The 20362-nt window shown below is 46.2% G+C and overlaps 1 protein-coding gene and 1 pseudogene across 7 annotated transcripts in view; one reads left to right on the top strand and one right to left on the bottom strand.

The window, feature by feature from the left end:
* Window positions 1-16593, top strand: part of TGFA (transforming growth factor alpha) — a 117122-nt gene extending 100529 nt beyond the window's left edge. For 6 of the 7 annotated variants that reach the window (XM_086700915.1, XM_086700917.1, XM_086700912.1 and 3 more), the window contains exons 4-6: window positions 703-852; window positions 3793-3902; window positions 15914-16593. In XM_086700915.1, the coding sequence (XP_086557041.1) occupies window positions 703-852; window positions 3793-3902; window positions 15914-15927 (274 nt within the window). In that variant the 3' untranslated portion in view covers window positions 15928-16593. Of the gene's footprint in view, window positions 1-702; window positions 853-3792; window positions 3903-6072; window positions 10100-15913 lie in introns of those variants that run through there. The other variant, XM_086700914.1, reaches the window with a different exon arrangement.
* A 3201-nt stretch (window positions 16594-19794) lies between these two features.
* Window positions 19795-20362, bottom strand: part of LOC112869671 (ARL14 effector protein-like) — a 77633-nt pseudogene continuing 77065 nt past the window's right edge.

Here is a 20362-nt window from a genome sequence, read left to right on the forward strand (position 1 = left end):
AGTACCAGTAATAATATCCCCTTGTGTCAGTATTGCCCTTCACAGGCCATGTGCACGTTCAAGAGCATGGCCTCTTTTGTGCCCTTTACTGATCCTCCTCCAGTGGAATGAGGCCAGGTGGTGTTGGAAATGAGAAGCAGACTAGTGGCTTCTCAAGTCCTGCATTTCCCAGAGAGTGGCACCGGCCCCTACTTGAGTACGCCCCCACCCCGACCCCGTGTGCCAGGCACTGGGTAAATGGTTGCAGGGCTAATTAAATGTGATGAAGAGGATAAAAAAGCAAACCACAGCCTGTGTCTCCCTCTGGGTTAGCGTGTGTTCTCTCTCTCACCATCGAATTCTGAATACACACACTTAGTTTAAAAATAACCTGGATTTTTATGAACTGCCAAAATGAACTTCGTGTCCTGAACACGTTTGCTGCCTTCTCTATCCCCACCATCTGACATGGTAACAATGATAATGAATGCTTCCACAGATGAGCAAGCCGATTAGTTACTCCTCATTCTCCAAGGAAGAGGTGCCCATTCAGGGAAATGGCAGGGAGTTTGCTGATCCCTTTGCATCCAATAGCAGAGGCTGGAGGGGCCCCTTTGGGCTTTTCCTAGGGCTTTGGGTCCCTCTGGCCCAGCCTTCCTAGGGGAAGATGGGGGGACAAGACCTTCCATCAGAAGAGCATGCTGACATTCCTTTCTTCCCCAGCTGCCATTCTGGGTATGTTGGTGCACGCTGTGAGCATGCCGACCTCCTGGCTGTGGTGGCCGCCAGCCAGAAGAAGCAAGCCATCACCGCCTTGGTGGTGGTCTCCATCGTGGCCCTGGCTGTCCTCATCATCGCATGTGTGCTGATACAGTAAGTATTTGCTGCCCCTAAGTTCGAGGCCCTGTCCGGGACATTTGCGGCATGCCCAGATAACCGGGCCACCTCAGCATGGTTTATTCTGTGGTGTCTGACTGGTGTCAGCAAAGCCAAGAGGAACTCAGGTAACAGCCAGGCTGTGTGAAGGACACACATCCTGGGAAGGTCCCCCAGCAGTGAGTCTGCACATTGCTGGAAGCTGGCATAGAAGCAAAGGCACATGCTCTCTCCTGCTATTGGGTTTGGAGCCTTCAGAGTTGTGATAGCAACGTGCAGGTTTTCCAGAGGAACTAGAAATGGCTCTCAGCCTCATTTAGCAAGTGGCAGAGGTGCTTCCTCTCCGCCAAAGTCACTTTGCAAATCCCAAAGCCACGTCAAAGGTCTTGGTTGTTATTTTGACAGGCTGGTGACACCCCTTCTCCATGTCTCTGCCCCTCCTCAGCTTCCAAAACTCAGTTTCTGCCCTGCTTCTTACAGAACATCTTCCCGAGCCAGTAGACACCCTGTTCTTGGACCTGCTTGCTCGCCTGTATCTCCCAACGGGACTGCTCCACAAAGGCAGACACCCAAGTCCTGTATTCGCAGCAGCTGGCCAGATTTATTCCCTGGAAATATCTAGAGACCTCTAATTCACAGAGCAAGTCCTCTGAGAATTTATATCTAATTGGATATGCACAAGGAATCCACAGAATAACTAAAGGCTACCAGTCAGCTCGGTGTGGATTAACTCATGGCAGAGACTAGTGGATGGGCCATTCCGGCAAAGGCTGGAGTAAGCGGCTGTGTGTTAATGAAGGAAGCCAGACTTCAGCCCTCTAAGGTTGTCTGGAATTTGGACAGATAATTATGAGTCTCTGTCCTGTTTATTTATTGGTTTGTTGCTGTTGGGGCAACCTGGTTCTGGCAGCGAATGGAGTGCCCCTCAGAGCCATAGTTTCACATCCTTCTCCTGGCCCAAGCCAGCATTAAGTGGTGAGGGATGAGGTTCGATTGAGCTGGCCTTTCCTTCCACTTCAAGCAGTGTCTGTTCCACTCTCGCCTGCCTTGGAAAAGGTGGTAGGCAGACAGCTCTGGTTGAGACTGGGGCGTAGCCCAGGCTCTGCCACTCACAACGACAGTTCTCATGACTAGCTGTGTGCACACCCATCATTTCCATAGTCCTATTTCTATGGCCAGGAGGGTTCCAGAGTCTTAGGAACAAGATTTGGTGCCTCCGTGAGCTTCTTCAAAGGGATTTAAAAGCAATTTTGCCAGATTCTCTGAAGACAGGGACAATTTAGGATTCCTGGGCAGCCTCTCTCATTCTCAAGGAGGCAGCCAGTCCCTCCTCTCTTCTGTCTTTTCCCAGCCTATCCTTGCCAAAGACCAAGGTCGGAATCCCTGAGCCAGGGGCACTTGGGTAGCTCAGTCAGTTAAGTGACTCTTGATTTCAGCTCAGGTCATGATGGTTGTGAGGTTGAACCCTGCATTGGGCCCCACACTCAGTGTGGAGCCTGCTTGGGATTCCCTCGCTCTGCCTCTCCCTCTCCCTCTCCCTCCCCCTCTTTTCTTCTCTCCCTCTTCCCCCGCCTTTCTCAAAATAAATAAACATTTTAAAAAAGAATCCCTGAGCCAGAAACCAAGCCCTCACCCCAACCAGGCTGCTGGTTGCCTAGGCATGGGGCCCTCCTGAGTTGCATAGTTGGTTGGGACCAGCTTATCTCATGCCAGAGGGACCTGGAGGCCTTGGTCTCACTGCCCTGGGATGGATGCTCCTTGTTAGGCAGTGACTGGAGTAAGCCCACTGCTAGCTGACTGCAAAAGAACAGTCTCTGGTGGATCTGTAATCAGATCCTCTAGATCCTTCCCGATCTTGGACTCTACGATCAGGAGGGCGCCATGCTGAGATGGACTGCTCTGACCACCGTGGCAGAAGTATGTTGGGCGGAAAGGTCTTGGGCTCCTTCTAGGCTCTGCTGCCCAAAGATTTGGGGGCCCTGGTAGCCTTCCCAGGACAGCACCAGGAAAGAGGGGCTAGGGTAGAGGTCATGAGATACCACCAGGTACCAAGAGGGAAGCACAGCAACAGGGGATCGTTTTCTCACTTGACTCCGGGCCCATGTCCACCAGGAGACCCTGCCCAGCCCCGGTGGGTGGATGCATGGATTATGCCCATGTCAAGGTTAGAATGAGTAGAAACAAAGTCCTCTGCAGTATCCCACAGGATACAGCTCTAAGTGTCTCTAGGTAATCAATGTCTTACTCCGTGCTTGCTTCTCTGCCCTCCTTTTGGGCTCCCTGACTCTTTTTTCATGCTAACTCTGCAAACTATTCATTCCTGCCCACAGAAGAAGGCAGGAGCATTCATAACTCTGATGCTTCAGGACTCTGGGTGACAGAGGTTCACCAAGAGGTTGGGTTTGCCACAACTAGAGAGTATTAGTCCTCAGAGAGAGATTCAAAACCACAGAGACTCATGACTCATTCTTTCATTCTTTCCACGGGTCAGTTCAGCCATGCTGCTGGCAATACTGATGGACGATTCCCCTCCCCAAGCCCTCACAGCCCTGCCAGCCTGAAGTGGCTGCTTTGTCCCAGTCCTGACAGCAGTGCTGAGGCCATTACTACATTTAGGGAGTCACCCAACTGCTGCTTTATGGACAGAGCAACCGGGTGGGTGGTCAGGTTGCCCTGCAAGCCCAAAGCAGAGCTGTGCAAACAGAGGCGGTTCCTTGAAGTGACCAACAGGTGCTCTTGTTAGCTGGCCTCTTCCCCCAAAAGACACCATCCTGCAAGACACTCGGCCACCTGCTGTGTGTGTCTGTCCCTCCAGAGGCCTCCACAGGAAGGCCGGTTCAGAGCCCAGAGCTGCCCAGCAGGCTCTTTAGGCAGACACTGCACCAGCCGAGCACTCCTGCCAGGCTCCCGCCCAGCCCGTGTTCTCTGTGTCTGCAGCTGCTGCCAGGTCCGGAAACACTGTGAGTGGTGCCAGGCCCTCATCTGCCGGCACGAGAAGCCCAGTGCCCTGCTGAAGGGAAGGACTGCTTGCTGCCACTCAGAGACAGGTAAGGGGCTGCCTCGGGGAGGGGCCTTTTTCCCTCAGGAGACACAACTGGGTGGAGAAAACAACCACCTTCTCCAGGGCAGGGCAGAAGTTCTTAGAGGGTGTAGCAGGAAGAGGGAGAAAAGGGAGAGGACGTTTATCCTACCAAGTCAAGTTTAGTTTATTCTGAGGTATGTTTTACACAGAAGGAAGCTCTTTTGGGGCACCTGGGTGGCTCAGTCGGTTAACCTTCCAACTTCAGCTCAAGTCATGATCTCAGGGCTCATGAGTTTGAGCCCCACGTTGGGCTCCAGAGCCCGAGACTGCTTCGGATTCTGTGTGTGTGTGTGTGTGTGTGTGTCTCTCTCTCTCTCCCTCTCTCTCTCTCTCTCTCTCTCTCTCTCTGCCCCTCCCTCACATGCACTCTGTCTCTCTCTCATAAAAATAAACATTTTAAAAAATTTTTACAAAAGGAAGCTCTTTTATCTTTACTGGCCTGTGTGACCTTTGACAAGTTAATTAACCTCTCTGAGCATCTGTTTTCTTATTTAAAAGATGTGCAAATTGAATGAGTACCTACATAAAGTACCTAGTACAGTGTACCACAGGTTGTAGACACACAACCGATGTCTGTTCTCTTTCCCTTGAGAAAGTCCCCTTCCTTTTCCCATTGGTGAAATTAGGGATTTAACCTACAGGTCTCTCAGGACTCTTTAACTCTTACATCCCGTGATCTTCGTTAAGCTTTGATGTCTGATGTTTCATGAACATTTTCACTGACACCCACGACGAATATCAGGCATCCTGATGTGGAACCAAACCCGCACCTCAGGAGTCCTCATCTGAGCATTACTAGCTTGGGGCTCACGGAGGCCAACAGCTCTTTTATCAAGACGAGTTCTGAAAAGTTGCACGTCAACAAATTTTTCTAAAATGCTCTTTTGACCAGCAGAGCCCATTATAAATTTAAAGTTCCTTTTCAGGAAGTAGTGAGACAAGAGACAGTCACCACAGGCTAATCCACCAAGAGTGACCTTCTCTAGTAAACAGTTGGCATTCCAGAAGCTCAAGGTTGCATGAACAGAGTAGGAAGAAGGGCGACTGGGAAGCTGGAGCACCGACGTGTTCACTAAACCTCCTGGCGGTCTGACCTGGAAGGTGCTGAAGGCCCAGGAGCAGGTTATTCAGGACCTGTAGTAATCATGCATGAGCAGGTCTTTTTAATCAGGGGGCCCACAACTCTTGAGGATGTTAATCCATCAGTCCTCGTAATGGCCTTCAGAGGAAGAGGATTTGTCAGTGATGTAGGTAAACTGAGTCTGCCAAAGTTCTGCATGCATCCCACCGTAAGTCCATGGGGGAGCTAGGATGCGAGCCAGGAACTCTGAAGACTCCACTCAAATCTCTCTTCCACTGACTCGGAGGACCATCCATTGAGCTAACACGCTTCTTATTTTGTTATTTAGCACCAGTGGAGAAATTATTTAAAATTTATAGTAGATTTTGTACTATTTGTGTGCACCTCAGCAGAGTCATTTGGGGTAGAGTAGTTTCTTATTAATGTCACTTCTCTACCCACATTTGGGAGGACATTAGCTTGGAGCCTCAGATGGGTCCGGCCTTCCAGAGATGGACACTGAGGCTAAAGCCCCCTCCCTGAGATGATGCATACCTCTCCACCTCCAGAGGAACCACAGGAGGGACCAGGGCAGGAAGATGTCCGGGCCAAGCTGGATTCTTGAGCTGTGGGGAGCTAAGTCCATGCTGCCTCCCGTGAGCCACAGAGGATGCCTCAGAGCCCCACCCATTGAGAAACAAATGAGTCCATTCTCATATGGCCTGAGGAGAAGCCATTCTGCCACCAGAGCCCTCAGCCAGCTCCTTGGCTGCCCATGAAGCCACCCCTTACGGAGGCACCAGCACAGGCTGGGCTGACTGTCCTCCAGTTGAACGAAGGCCCTCATAACACGGTGCATCCCCATTCTCTTCAGCCTTTCCTTTGGCACTAAAAGTACAATTTCAGAAGCTGCTGCCCCTGAGGTTGAACCAGAGGACCTTGGACCTGGGCCTGACTGCCCCAGAGAACCCGGTGACATTGGCTGATGCATCTCCAAGCTTCTGTCCCAAGCTTGTCTTCCTAGCATGGCTGGGGTCTGGCATGCAGAACTTAACTTGTCTCTCCTTCCTTCCAGTGGTCTGAAGAGCCCAGAGGGAGTTTGGCCAGGTAGACTGCGGCAGCCTGAGGAAGAAAGGACTTCTTCAGGACGAGCCGACAGACCTTCCTACTCTGCCTGCAATCACCTGTGCAGCCTTTTTGTCTTTTGTGGGCCTTCCTTCGAAACTCTGTCAAGAACTCTGTCTGCTTGGGGTTATTTGGTGTGACCTAGAGAAGAAATCAGTGGACCACAGTTTAAAGACTGGTCAAAAAAGAATTGCAAAGGGGTGGACTTCCTGTTTACCTAGCTAAGGTGTGTGCATCTGTCCGCACCTGAGCCCAGGTGTAGGTGTGGTTGCCTTCTGCCGGTCACGGAGGCTGGGCTATGTTTCTTTTTAATGGACTCCTCTCCCCACAATGGTGTCCATCCTGCCCAAAACTGGAGGTTGCCGTAGTTGAGTTTTTCCTCATCCGCTTATTGGAGAAGAAGGCGGAGGAAGGGTAACTGTTTGCCACATGAAGATGCCAAGGGTAAGAGGAACTGTGTATGTCCTCTGTTTCTGTCCACGAGACCCTCAACCAGCCTGACGTCTTCCACAGACATACGACGCTGAGGACCTTCCCAAGCCGTCGGCACCCTCGGAGATAATTTCTTATTTATTAGATGGATGATGGTTTTATTTTATCTTTAATCTCTTAAGTCGATGTAAAAAGCATCAAACCTTTTCAGACTTCTACATTAACGATGTATGTAATGCTGGCTGAAAAGTCAACTGACTGATTAGAGCTGTCTGGCCTCTTTGGGACAGCTAAGGCTTGGGGAAGGCCACCCAGGGGGGGTGCAGAGATGGAAGCAGAGGATGGGTTGCTGATGAGAGCAAAGATTGGGTCTCAGAGGCCTTGTCATTTAAGACACAAAACAGGTAAAGGCCCCCCGATACATTCCAGTAGAAAAGTTAGCAAATCCAGCAGCAGAGATCTGTCGGCTTTGTTGGGGGAGACAGGAAGAGAGTGCCTGTGTGCCTCTACACAAGAGAAACACAGTACCACACTGCTTTGTGATTAAGCATGTTCACTTCCTAATGCGCCCTCCAAGTGCATGTTTAGAAACAGAGCACATGCGGAAAGCCACAGGCATTTGGGCCGCATTCGTGAAAGGGGGGCTAGGCATTTCCTTCCTATGTTGTTGCATGGTCGATTTGTTGCTTTATTTTTAAAAGGAGAAATTTACCTTTCCTATTTATTTTCTAGCATTAGGAAAAATATCCCAGTGACTTATTTTTCCCTTTTCCCTTCAGGATGCTGGTTTTATTAACAAAAACTCTTAACAAGTCACCTCCACCAGCATGGGCCTCGCTTTCCCTTGAGAGAAGGAGAAATTGTTTTCATGGGCATCTGGGTACATTCTGCCCCACTGGGCTTGCCTGTGGAAAGCACTGGTTCCCTCTCCAACTAAACAACAGCTCATCCCTAGCAATTTTCATTAAAATTTGGAAGTAGAATAACAGCAAAATAATATGTGAAGTCCTTATGTGAGGAAACTCTTTGTTCACTAACATTTGAAAACTGAAAGATTTCTACCTATTAACTTCGTGCATCTAGCTTCCACACATCATGAAAGGGACCTTTAAAATATGTCAAGTTGGCTTAAAATTTCTGTCAGGTAGTTTTGTCCCCCTCTAATTCTTCTTCCCCAATCTGTGTATTTCGATGAATTTTCTCTTTATTCTGTACGACTGAGACCATTGTATGACCCGTGTCTTAGCTTTGGCACTTTTCTGGAATGATGCTGCACCTGAAGCAAAAGGAGCAGAAATGGGATCAGTTCACCAGCTGGCCCACTGACAATATACTTGACACAGTTCCCGGGTCTTGACATAAAAGAATAGGTTTAAGCTTGTATTTCTTGGGCACATCCTACAGCAGCAGGTATGTGGGCTGAGGCCTAACTGTAGCATCTTGCTCAGAGACCAGTCCCGTTGACACTGCTTTGTAGACCCCCATTTTCACTCCTCTCTCTCTCTCATCAGACCCTCCTGAAAGTCTGAGAGTCTGGTTAGAGAGACCAATGGCAGTGGAGTAGTGTGTTTTTACCTTGAGATCACATTTTACTTAGAACGATCTTTCCTCGGTCTTTTAGAGACTATTTGAGATCTGACTGCCTTTAAAGAATATGAACTGATGGGAAATGTTTCGTTCAGTCTTCAGGCGTCCCAGAGCCTTTGCAGAGGTGTGGGAAGAGGATGCAAGCAGAGCGAACCTTCTCGGTTCCCTGAAGGGGCTCCACAGTTAGGGTCCGTGAAGGCTCTGATCCTCACGTTACAGGTGCCAGCACCCCTTTCCTTGTGCCAGGGCAACCATGCGGTGAACCGTGCAGAGAAGGAGCGTGTGCCTCCCTGCGGGTGGCTCCCAAGTCAGTCCTCTGTAAACCAGTAGGTCTGAAAGAGTTGGAAGCAGAGGCTGGGGTGAAGGCAGGCCTCGATGGACCTTCGTCCATGCCCAGGATAGGAGAGCCTCGCTTCTTTGGTGATTCCTCTTTTAGAAATCAGGTGGCCAACAAGCATTGGATTCCTGTGCCATTTCATGGTGTTGATACTTTTTGGGTTAGCCCCCTTTTCAGGTTAAAAAAGCATCTTCTAATCCGTCTTCACAGGTTCCCTGTGTTTCCTTGCCCTTTAGAAAGCCGAATATTGCAGTTTGGGAATTGTTCCTGAGGCCCTTCCTGGTAAGGAGCCGCACACCTGAGAGTGGGGATCAGAGCCGCTTCCAGTGTCTATCTCAGGAGAAATGAAAAGCCCCCATTAGAAGGAGGGGGTGCTTCCAAATATTTTATGGAGCCTAGATTCTCCCACTGCTCTACAGGCTGTAACGTCTTTGAGCATACTGGCAGGAAACATTTTCTTCTAGGTAGAAAGACCTATAGCAGCCAACCCTGCTCTGGAAAAGATGCATCTGGACACACATGGAATCAAGCAAGATACGAGCTCGCCATGGTGCTCCATCCAAGTGGGCAGAATGGCCCAGAGTCTATTTTCCTAAGAAAGGAGAAGGAGGTGTGATTGGTACCCCCCTCACCAACGCGTTGGTGAGGGAAGAGGAGGTGTGGTTCTAGAACTTCTTGGGAAATTATGCTCTGCAGGTGGAGAAAAGTGTCTGTCTTCACCCAGGTTTTCCAGGGCCAGGTGGTCTCAGTGCACATGGGCCACTGGTCACTTTTCCAGGCAATTTTGGCAGAAATGGATTGGCAAGGCTCCAGCACCATTCAGGAGACCCTGACCTCCTAGTAGGGCCTGGGCCTCGATTTCTGCCAACCCACTCAGCCAAGGAAGGTGGCGGCTTCAAAAGCCCAGGACCAAAGGGGACATCACAGAAACAAGAGGAACACATATGTTTGTTCTTAATGTTGGAACGTAAGACCTGTTCTCTGCAGCCACTGATTTTACCAGGCTTCCTGAAAGATCTAGTGGTGAACATACACACAGTACTGAAAAACAGCCCCTCCCCCTGGTTTAGTAACTTACTGAAGTATTCAACTTTTCATTATCCTTATTATAACAAACCTGATGCTTTTTTTTATTTTTAGAACTTGTTACTCTGACTTCTGTATATGTTGCACTGAAAAGGTTAATATTTAATGTTTTAATTTATTTTGTGTGATAAGTTAATTTTGATTTCTGTAATGAGTTAATGTGATTAGCAGTTCTTTTCCTTAATATCTGAATTATACTTATTTAAAGAGTAGTGAGCAATATAAAATGTAGTTGTGTTTTTCAGTCATGTGCATTGTTGTCTAGTTGTACTGTTTGTACCTCGTTTGGAAGGATGAAGGAATGAACTCTTTTTTTTTTTTTTTTTTTCCCTAAATCAAGACTGGAGCTTTTCTTTCATGAGACTGGCATGTTGCTGAAAAGCAAATTAAGAATTTTCTCTGCAAATGTGAATGATGAGAAAAAATTAGATGCTCTTTTGCAAAATGTGGGGATACTAAAATTAACTACAGTTGATCCCTGTCTGCTTGAAGAAATCAAATCCTCCGAAGTTCCCAATATATGTCTTTCATCCACTATGGGTCTGCCAATATGCTAAATAATGCAGAGGGAAATATAAAACACACAATCCCTGCCCCAAAAGAATTGAGATCTGCCTGAGAGACTGACATGCAAAAAATAGTTCTGGACAAATTCCAGACAAAATACAAAGCCTGAAATTGTAAAGTAGAGAGCATGTGTTAATAACTGTGGGTCTCCAAGTGTGGTCCCCAGGCCAGCAGTGTCTGTATCACCTGGGGCCTTCTTGAGTCTCTTAGGAATGCAAATTTTCATGCCCCACCCCAGGATGTTAAACTCCAGAGTTGCCCCGCTCCCCCTCCATATTCTAGGTGATCCTGATACATGAGCAAGTTTGAGAACTGCTGTGCTATAGGACTCAGCAAAGGGCAAGTTAGTGTGGGGCCATAGTTTTTAGGAAAAGCTTTATAGAGGCTTTGCAGAAGAAGTGAAGTGTAATTCAGTTCACCTCTTCAGTGTTCAAAGTTAACAGCCATCAGAACGTAGGGGCTTGCATTAAGGCCTGCATTTATTTGGATCTTCTCTGCCTAGCCTCGTTGAAGGGAAAAACAGGCCTGTCCACCCCCTACCATACCCCCACTCACCCACCCCGTTCCCCGCTGCCCAGTTTCGAACTGTAAGGAATAGAAACTGTTCTGTCAACCCAGTTTGTACAAGCCTCGCTTACATGTGAAATCCCATGTTTAAGCCCCTGCACTTCCAACCTGTGTGTGGACCTCACATGTGCAGCATACGAGGGGCTCATGGAGAAGCAGCAGATAGTGAAATAGTTGTGGAATAGCGTGAGATCTTGGTCCCAAGGGATGCTCGGCTTTGATGGCAAAGGTGAGCCTGTAGAGCCTGTGGTCCAGGCCTCGGAGGGCTTGGGATGTGCCTGATTTACGAGATGAGAAGCTGGGCAACTCCTTGTCCCCAGTGCACTAGCCTGGGAGCTGTCCCTCCACAGCACCTTTACCCATCTCTGAGGAGACAGAGACCTGCTACCTGAACTTGGCATTCCCCTCTTGGCCCTATTCTGTCTTCAGGGACCTCTTCAGGCCCTGTTTCTAACCCATGGGATTTTCTTCTTGTCCCCCTCCTTCTCCTCCCTGATTTCCAAGCCCTCTGGCCAAGACTGCCTCTACCAGAGCCTGGTGACTGCCCCTGGTAGGTCCACTGGGCTGTCCAGGATGCCGCAGGCAGGACCTTTCCCGAGAAAAAGCACCTATGAACTCTGAGTCAAGCCAAACCAACCTTTCCTCATTTACCCAGGTGACTTGCAGTTGCCAACTTGAATCCGTGATCTGGACTTTTCAGGACTAGTCTTTTTGAATTCTGTTGGCCCAAACTTCAGACCCCCGTGTGCCCCACCTCCTGCCTAGCCCATTTTTGTGGTGTGTGTGACCTAGCTTGCCTCCTCTCTAACTCGGAGCTCTTTGCACAGCAGCCGCCTGGGGATTCTAGCACCAGCATCCCTTCCTCTGTCTTCTGAAACTCCCTCCTCCACATTTGCTCTCTGTCAGGGCTTGCTACCTCCAGGAGGCCCTGAAGTTTCTGTCACAGCCTTTCACCTTCAAAAACAGAGAGGATGTGTTCGTGGTCACACAACCTGGGTCTAGCAGTGTCTTTTCCACCAGGCTAGTTAGTGTCTCCCACCCAGATCAATCAAATTGTAGAATCTGGGGGGACGGAACTTGGGCATCTGTTTAAAATCTCTTCTGGAGATTCTGACCCAATCCCTACTGCTCTCTAAACACACCACACCCCAGGGAGCAGATGGCACAGGAGAGGTTTGGTGTCTGGAGCTGAGGGTGCCTGGTACCCACTCAGGGCGATCCCCCCAGTCCATGCTTAAGTACCCCTTCCATCCGGCAGATGGTATACCTGGGGAAGCATGGAGGCTTGGACCTCCTTTCAGGTGGGATCATCTATGGTAGAGAAGTGAGAAGACTCCTATGGGAACAGGAGCCTATAAAGAATACCATGTGACTAGCTTGAGGTCATGCACAAGTGGGTGATGGTTTTTCAGGAGACAAATTTTGCAACTGGGAATAAAAAACGTGACGTTTAAGCTGAAAGGGAAACAGGAGAGAGAAAGAAAAAGCAAAGTGTCCGCAGGACATTTCCTCTAATGGAAGCTTCAGGCCCTGGTGTGCAGCTGCACAGGTCCCCTGGGACAAGAGGATGCCCCGTGTCATGAAGTCTCCAGGGCAAGTCCAGGTCCCGCCCAGGAGCCCCTCCAAGGAGTTCAGAGGAGTACAGTTGAGAGTGGGACAAAGGAACCTCTCCACTACCTGGGGCTAGGCTGCCCCACATGTTCCAGAAAGGGATTCCACAGGTCTGGAAATGTGACATCCCCCAAGGGCTGTGCCGGGAGGGGCTGGTATCCTTTAAACCCTGTCCTGTCATACAGCAGAAAGCTGAATGACTCTCCTGCCTTTGTAAATGGAAACCCTGAACCCCAGCAAACCAGAGCGCAGGGGTTCTGGACCTGTGTGGTAGAGAGAGGCTGGAGGCAGAGACCTGGGTTGGTTGCAGGCCTGCTTCTTGCTGGCCTTGCTACCCTGGCACGTTACTGAGCCCCCACTGCCTACCTATCTAGCTCCTGCATGTTTCATTCAGGGAGATGTTGAGATAAAGTTTACAAATTCCCACTTGCTCAATCTGAATCTTGTAATCAAGAAAATCTAGTGTGACCCTAAATGCCACTAGTATATTATCCAGTTCAAGGGAGGCCCCACTCTCTGATCCTCTACCGACCTTCAATTCAAGGTAAAAGAAGGCATGGGGAGGGGATGTGTCATGAGGAAAATTTCCAGAGAGTCAGTGGCAAATGGGGCCATAATCAGAGGGTCAAGTTCCCAGTGGTTAAGGACCCAGAGGAGTGAGGAAACTGCCCTTGGACATAGAAGGTTGCTCAGTGTGACCTCAAAGAATAGGGCCAGCAGCAAAAAGGTTGATTTCTGCTCAACAGAGTCTTTTTCATCGCCAGAACCTCTTCCTAGGCTAGCGTACTCCCTGACACCAAAGTGGCCAAGCAGAGGCTGGGTGACCGCCAGGGCACAGGGGGTCCCCTGCTGGACTAGAGCCTGTGCTGGAAAAGCCTCTGGGGTCCAGTCCACCTCCAGCGCTCGAATTACCACCTCTTGCCCAAGAGTCCATGGGCTACCAGTGCTCCAAGCCTTCACCTCCCACAGCTCCCTTCTGGAATAGTCTATGAGCCCAGACTTGAGCCTCTGCCCTCCCCTTGCCCTGCTATGGGTCCTGCAGCCTCCCAGGGCTTCCTGGTGATGGAGGGGCATCTCAGGCTTGCTCAACCCCTTCACTCCCACCTCCTGGCTTTTGAGCCTATAGCTTAACCATCCTTGGGAGGGGGGGAGGCCCACACAGCGACCACAGTCCAAATGACTCTCAGGAGAGGGCCTGTCCAAGCTCTCTCTATCCCCAAGTGCCAAGGTGTGCTGGTGATTTGCTCTCCCATATCCACTGTACACCCTGTACCCCTGTGGACAGGCTGCCCAGGGCCCTCCCAATCCTGTGGCTTCCAGCATGGCCCTGGGGGAGAGCTGAGGTTTTTCATCCCCACTGCCTCCCTGCCCCAACGTAATTACAACCCAGGACTGGGCCCTCACCACACTTCATTTACACCACTTCCTCCCCTCACCCCTTCAGCCCAAAGGCTGTTGATGGCTTCCCACAGCTAATTCACCTCTGCGATCTTTCCCTCTCCTTGGTCTTCAATTTCCAAGAATGTTTAACTGGAGGCAAAAAATTCAAATGCTTCCAGAAGTGAAGCTGGTAATCAGAATCAGTGGGACTGCTCACTGGAAGCGTGAATGCCCTAGTCTAGGAATCTGGAGAGGAAGGTAGACCTTGTGAAGAACTGGAGGGCCCAGACCTGTTCAGAAGGGGGCGCCACTCCTCCCCTCCAGTTCCTCGTGGATATCCAGCACAGTGGCCAGATTTGCCATTTTTTCAAGAGGAGCAGAAAATCTGGACTTTTTCATAAAATATCTCTATTTCTAAATGTGGCCCAAATTTATAAACCACTCTGTGACCCCTCCAAAATCTGTCTGCAGGTCACCATCCACAGTTGCTGTTTGCAGCTTCCACTCTCAAGCTGTTTGCTTGTCTCGGGCTCTGCCAGGCCTCTTCATGCCTCTCTGCCTTGGCAGTTCTCTTTGCTGAAAATGCCTTTTTTCTGCTCCTCTCTCTTAGCACGCTTCTGTTCCTTCCAGAACAGAAGGCTTACGCCTCACATTCTCTCTGAAACCTTCCAGGAGCCCCCATACAGAGCCTTCACGTTATTCAGACTTCTGTTACTGTGCCTACCGCCGCCATGTTTGTTGACAAGTCCTCCCCAAGTTGTCCTGTGCCCCAGGTCATGAGCTTCACAAGGTCAAGCACTTCTATCCTCTCTGTCTTTATAGCCAAGCGTTTACCTAATGCCAGAGACACTGAAGGTAATGCAGTAACATTTTGTGTAACAAAAGCATCAGATATATTGATGGACCCAGGTATGTCTCCTGAGGCAGAGGAGCGATGTCATATGGGACCACTGGGTCCCGCGGGGCCAGGTTATTAGATGAAGGGACTTGGTATCGACTACCACAGTCAGACACCTCACAAGTCAAAAGGTCATTGTGACCCTCCCTGGTTCCCTATCTACCATGAAAAGCTTTTCTTCTAGGCAAAAATGTATTACACGTTCTGACCAGTGGTTTACCAAGAACTTTGTCACAGCCCAGGTGGATGCGACAGGAATTTTTTTCCCTCTTTTTCCTTCCATGGCTGTATTAAGATATAATTGACATATAGCTTATGTAAGTTTATGGTAGACAGTATGATAATTTGATACATACGTTTATTGCAAAATAACTACCACAGTGAAGTTAGTTAATACCTCCATCCTCTCACATAATGACCATTTTCGTGTGTGTACCGAGAACACTGAAGATCTCATCTATCAGTAACTTCCAAGTACATGGTATATGATACAGTATTGTTAACTATAGTCACCATGTTGTACATTGGCTCCCTAAAACTTATTCCTCTTATACTTGGTTGATTGTACCCTTTGACCAACATCTCTCCATTTCCCCCACCCCACCCCCGGCTCCTTGCAATGACCATTGTACTTCTTCCCGTTGCTCTGAGTCCAACTTGTTTAGATTCCATATAGAAGTGAGTATTTGTCATACAGTATTTCTTTTTCTCTGTCTGACTAGATCGCTTAGAAGAATTCTCTTCGGGCCCATCCACGTTGTCACAAATGGTGTTGGGAAATTTATTTGACAAGAAATAACCTGGCTCATTTTCCTACACAAAAATCAGTTTTCTAGTAACGAAAGTGATGAACTGAAGTGCATTCTAATTTGAGGAGGTGAAAATTGAATTCCATAAATGAGCCCCTGTCATTAAATCATGAAAATGAATTAAAATTACTCAATTGTCTTTCTTAATTAACACTGATGGTGTAAATAAAGGACTGTGAAGAGTTTTTAAAATCTAGCACTGAACACTAAGAAGACATTGGTGTACCAGAATTCTACAAGTGTTCCTGGGATAGTTATCCTCATTATTTATTTTAACTGTGCAAATACTATATCTCTATTTAGGAATACCACATTTTTAAACCGGGTAAAAAGTACCAGGTAAAGGATTCAAAACTAAATTCTGCCTTCATATCATTAAAAGGAAAATACCACCTATCTTTGAATTCTTGGTACAGGGGAAAATAAAATTGGAATTCATGTTCTACAAAAAAAAGGGGGGGTATAAGAAACTATGAGAAAACAAAAATGTATAATTTGAAATTTTTCTTCTATTCAGCTTATACAACTTAACATCCAAAAAAACAAAACCCAAATTAAAAATGGGCAGAAGACAAGAACATACATTTCTCCAAAGAAGACATCCAGATGGCCAACAGACACGTGGAAAGATGCTCAACATCATTCATCAACAGGGAAATGCAAATCAATACCGTGATGAGATATCACCTCACACCTGTCAGAATGGATAAAATCAAAAACACAAGGACAACAAATGTTGGCAAGGATGTAGAGAAAAAGGAACCCTCACGCAATATTGGTGGGAATGCAAACTGGTGCAGCCACTCTGGAAAACAGTATGGAGGTTCCTCAAAATATTAAAAGTAGAATTACCATATGATCCAGTAGTTCCACTAGGTATTTACCCAAAGAATATAAAAACACTAATTTGAAAAGATATATATGCCCCTGTGTTTATTGCAGCATTATTTACAGTAGCCAAGCTATGGAAGCAGCCCAAATGTTCATCAATAGATGAATGGATAAAGAAGATGTGGTATATATATATGATGGAATAATACTCAGCCATAAGAAAGAATGAAATCTTGTCATTTGCAACAATGTGGATGGACCTATAGAGTGTAATGCTTAGTCAGAGAAAGACAAACACCAAATAATTTCACTCGTGTGAAATTTAAGAAACAAAACAAATGAAGAAAAAGACAAACCAAAAAACAGACTCTTTTTTTTTTTTAATTTTTTTTTTTATGTTATTTTATTTTTAGGAGAGAGAGAGAGAGAGAGGCAGAGAGAGAGGGAGACACAGAATCTGAAGCAGGCTCCAGGCTCTGAGCTGTCAGCACAGAGCCCGACGCAGGGCTCAAACCCACCAACTGTGAGATCATGACCTGAGCCAAAGTCGGAGGCTTAACTGACTAAGCCACCCAGGCGCCCCAACAGACTCTTAACTATAGAGAACAAACTGATGGTTACCAGAGGGAAGGTAGGTGGGAGGATCACAAAAAGAGGTGAAGAGGATTAGAGAGTACATTTATGATGAGCACTGAGTAATGTATAGAATTGTTGAGGGGTGCCTGGATGGCTCAGTCAGTTAAGCATCAAACTTCCACTCAGATCATGATCTTGCGGTTCATGGGTCCAAACCCCACATCAGGCTCTCTGCTGTCAGTGCCGAGTCCACTTCAGATCCTCTGTCCCTCTCTCTCTGCCCCTCCCCAACTCATGCTCTCTCTCTCTCAAAAATAAACTTAAAAAAAAAAAAGAATTGTTGAATCACTATATTGTACGCCTGAAACAAATATAATACTGTATGTTTACTGGAATTTTTAAAAATATTTTGAAAAGTATAAAAAAATAGTCAATTGAAAAAAGAAATTATATAGAGGCAACTGGGTGGCTCAGTCAGTTGAGCATCCGACTCTTGGTTTCAGCTCAGGTCATGATCTCACGGTTCGTGGGATCAAGTCCCACATTAGGCTCTGTACTGAGAGCGTGGAGCCTGCTTGCGATTCTCTTTTGCCCTCTCTGCCCCTCCCCCATTCTCTCTCTCTAAATAAATAAATAAATAAACTAAAAAAAATGTTTAAGGAATTATATAATAAAATTTGTTTTGTGTGTGTAAAAACTTTTTTCTTCTATTCAACTTCGTATTTAAAACATAATTGCCAATATCATGTATATTTATGTCACATTAGATGCTTCTCTTCATAGTTGAATAAAGTTTGATAATCTTTAAAGCAGATTATTTTCTTCTACCAGACTTGTTTTCATTCAAATGTGTTCCTCCTCTCATTCCTGCTGTTTTTTAATCCCTTTTTCCTATGATTGTGTAGACATATACAAACATTTACACACATATAGAAAGATCTTTTTTATAAGTAATAGATTGTACTATAAATGTTAACCATTCAATTTGCTGTTCTTGCATAATTCATCATTAACATCAAGTTCAGTAAACACCCTTTAAAAAAAATTTTTTTTAACGTTTATTTATTTTTGAGACAGAGACAGAGCATGAACAGGGGAGGGTCAGAGAGAGGGAGACACAGAATCTGAAACAGGCTCCAGGCTCTGAGCTGTCAGCACAGAGCCCGACGCGGGGCTTGAACTCACTGACCGCGAGATCATGACCTGAGCCGAAGTCGGCCGCTTAACCGACTGAGCCACCCAGGCGCCCCAGTAAACACCCTTTTAAATCATTTTTTTCTAATAGCTATATAGCTATTTTTATATGGATATATTACATTTTATTTAGCCATCTAGCTATTAATAGACATTTCTACTTGTTCTCAGTTCTTTGCTTCCAAAAACAGTGCTATTCATAAGTTCTACATAAATCTCTACATACTGGTACTTTCATTTCTCTAGGATGGAGTCACATATAGAATGGCCAAGTCAAAAGGAATGTATGTGTCTGATTAGAGTTATATTCAATGATCAGTAATGGAAACCGACCAACAGAGGCTTAAACAAACAAGGATTTGTTTTTGTCACATAACAAAGGCCTGGAGGTAACTAGTAATGAGTATTGGTTGAAGAACTCAAGCTCTCATATATTTTTCTGTTCTGCTATCCTTAGCATGTTAGCATTTTGTCCTCACCCTTGCCTCCTTGTGGTTACAAAATGGCTGCCACAACTCCAGGTATCAAACATGTTTGTATTAAAGGTAAAGGGAGAAAGGTAGTAACACCCACAATTGTACCTTATGTAAGCAAAGCAAAGCAAAGGCCTTCCCAGAGATCTGTCAGCAGTCTTTCCTTTACATTTTCTTGACCAGAACTGGGTAATGTGACCACTGCTAGACTGGGAAATTGAGTAACTGGAAAAGAACAGTATTCTCATGATGGTTTAAATCACGTACAATTCATCATCTTGCTAACATAAACAAAATTAGGATTCTATTGGAAAGGAAGAAAAACGCTATGGATATTGAGTAGGCAACTAACAATGTCTCCTGTAGTGTTTATTTTAATATAATTATTTAATAGATATTGCCAGGACAGTTTCCAAAAAATATATAATCACACTTCCGTCATAAAGAGAGTGCTTATTTTCTGCATTCTTATCAACCCCACATATAAAAACTTGTTTCACTTTTACTGGTCTGATACATGAAAAAGTAGACCAATGATGTTTTAATTTGCATTTTCCTGATAATAAGATTGCGTATCTTGTCATGTGATTATTGGTCATTTGGATTTCCTCTTCTCTGAATTAGTATTCAAATTTTTATTCATTTTTAATTGGCCTGAGTTTTTTTCCTTATAACTTGTAGAATCTTTTTGTGTGATATTAACTATTTTCCTGTCATTTGTCTTATAAATACTTTCTCAAAATATGTGTTGTCTTTCGACTTTATGGTGTCTTTTGCCATCTTTTAAAAAGTGTTATATACGTAGTCAATTTTGTCTGATTTTTTTCTTTTTTTTTTTAATGTTTATTTATTTTTGAAGGAAAGAGAGACAGAATGTGAGTGGGGGAGGGGCAAAGAGAGAGGGTGGCACAGAATCCAAAACGGGCTCCAGGCTCCAAGCTGTCAGCACAGACCCCAAAGCGGGGTTCAAACTCACAAAGCACGAGATCATGACCAGAGCTGAAGTAAGTGGCCCAACCAACTTAGCCACCCAGGCACCCTCATTGTCTGCTTTTTTCCTAATTGGTTCTGGGTTTCCTGTCTTTTTTTTTTTTAATTTTCCCAAAACTCAGCTTTTATTACAGAGTACTCTAAATTAGATCTACTTCTCTTTTAGCATTTTGCATGCTCACTAAAAGTCTGGTCTCATAAATAGGCATAAAGAACAAATACAGGCAGAACTGTTCAAGAAATTTACCCTTGAAACTGAAATTAGCTATTACTGTCTTTGAAACTCAGTGATTTTGTCTACAACTCCATTTACGTTCGAATCTCATGTCTCACATTATCACTTTTCATTTCTTCACTGCACTTTCACCTTCGTTGGCCAGTTCTTTTGATGATCCACTTTTGCAAAATGTCACATGGGTGCCAAGGATACAACACAACGGATGCTTTGCTGTCTTTGAGTGAACTGAATGACAAATATGCAGTAACCAATCACTAGCAAAGTTTGAGAGAAGTACTGTGACTGGTCACAGGTCATGAAGCACATCTCTTACATAATGACTTGCAGACCTAATAGCTAGCAGGGATGTTTGTAGTTCACATGACTACTCACAGTCTATACGTTGGTAGCTGAAATTTGAATTGTGCTAATCGAGGACTGCCTTTACCTATTTGACATTGACCCAGACAGGCTTGAAGCTGACTGCTGAGTAATGGCACGATTAAATATACATCCAAATAATGAATCTTAAAGCACCCTAAATGCAAAATTAGCACACACTGAGTGCATGTTGAGATGGTTTTCAAATTTCCATCATTTAGCAATCAACTTTTAAATGTATCTTGGGGGTGCCTGGGTGGCTCAGTTGGTCAAGCGTCCAACTTCAGCTCAGGTCATGATCTCA

This window comes from Puma concolor, chromosome A3 (genome assembly GCF_028749965.1).
Source record: "Puma concolor isolate L17-30 chromosome A3, mPumCon1.1.hap2, whole genome shotgun sequence".
Classification (NCBI taxonomy): Eukaryota; Metazoa; Chordata; class Mammalia; order Carnivora; family Felidae; genus Puma; species Puma concolor.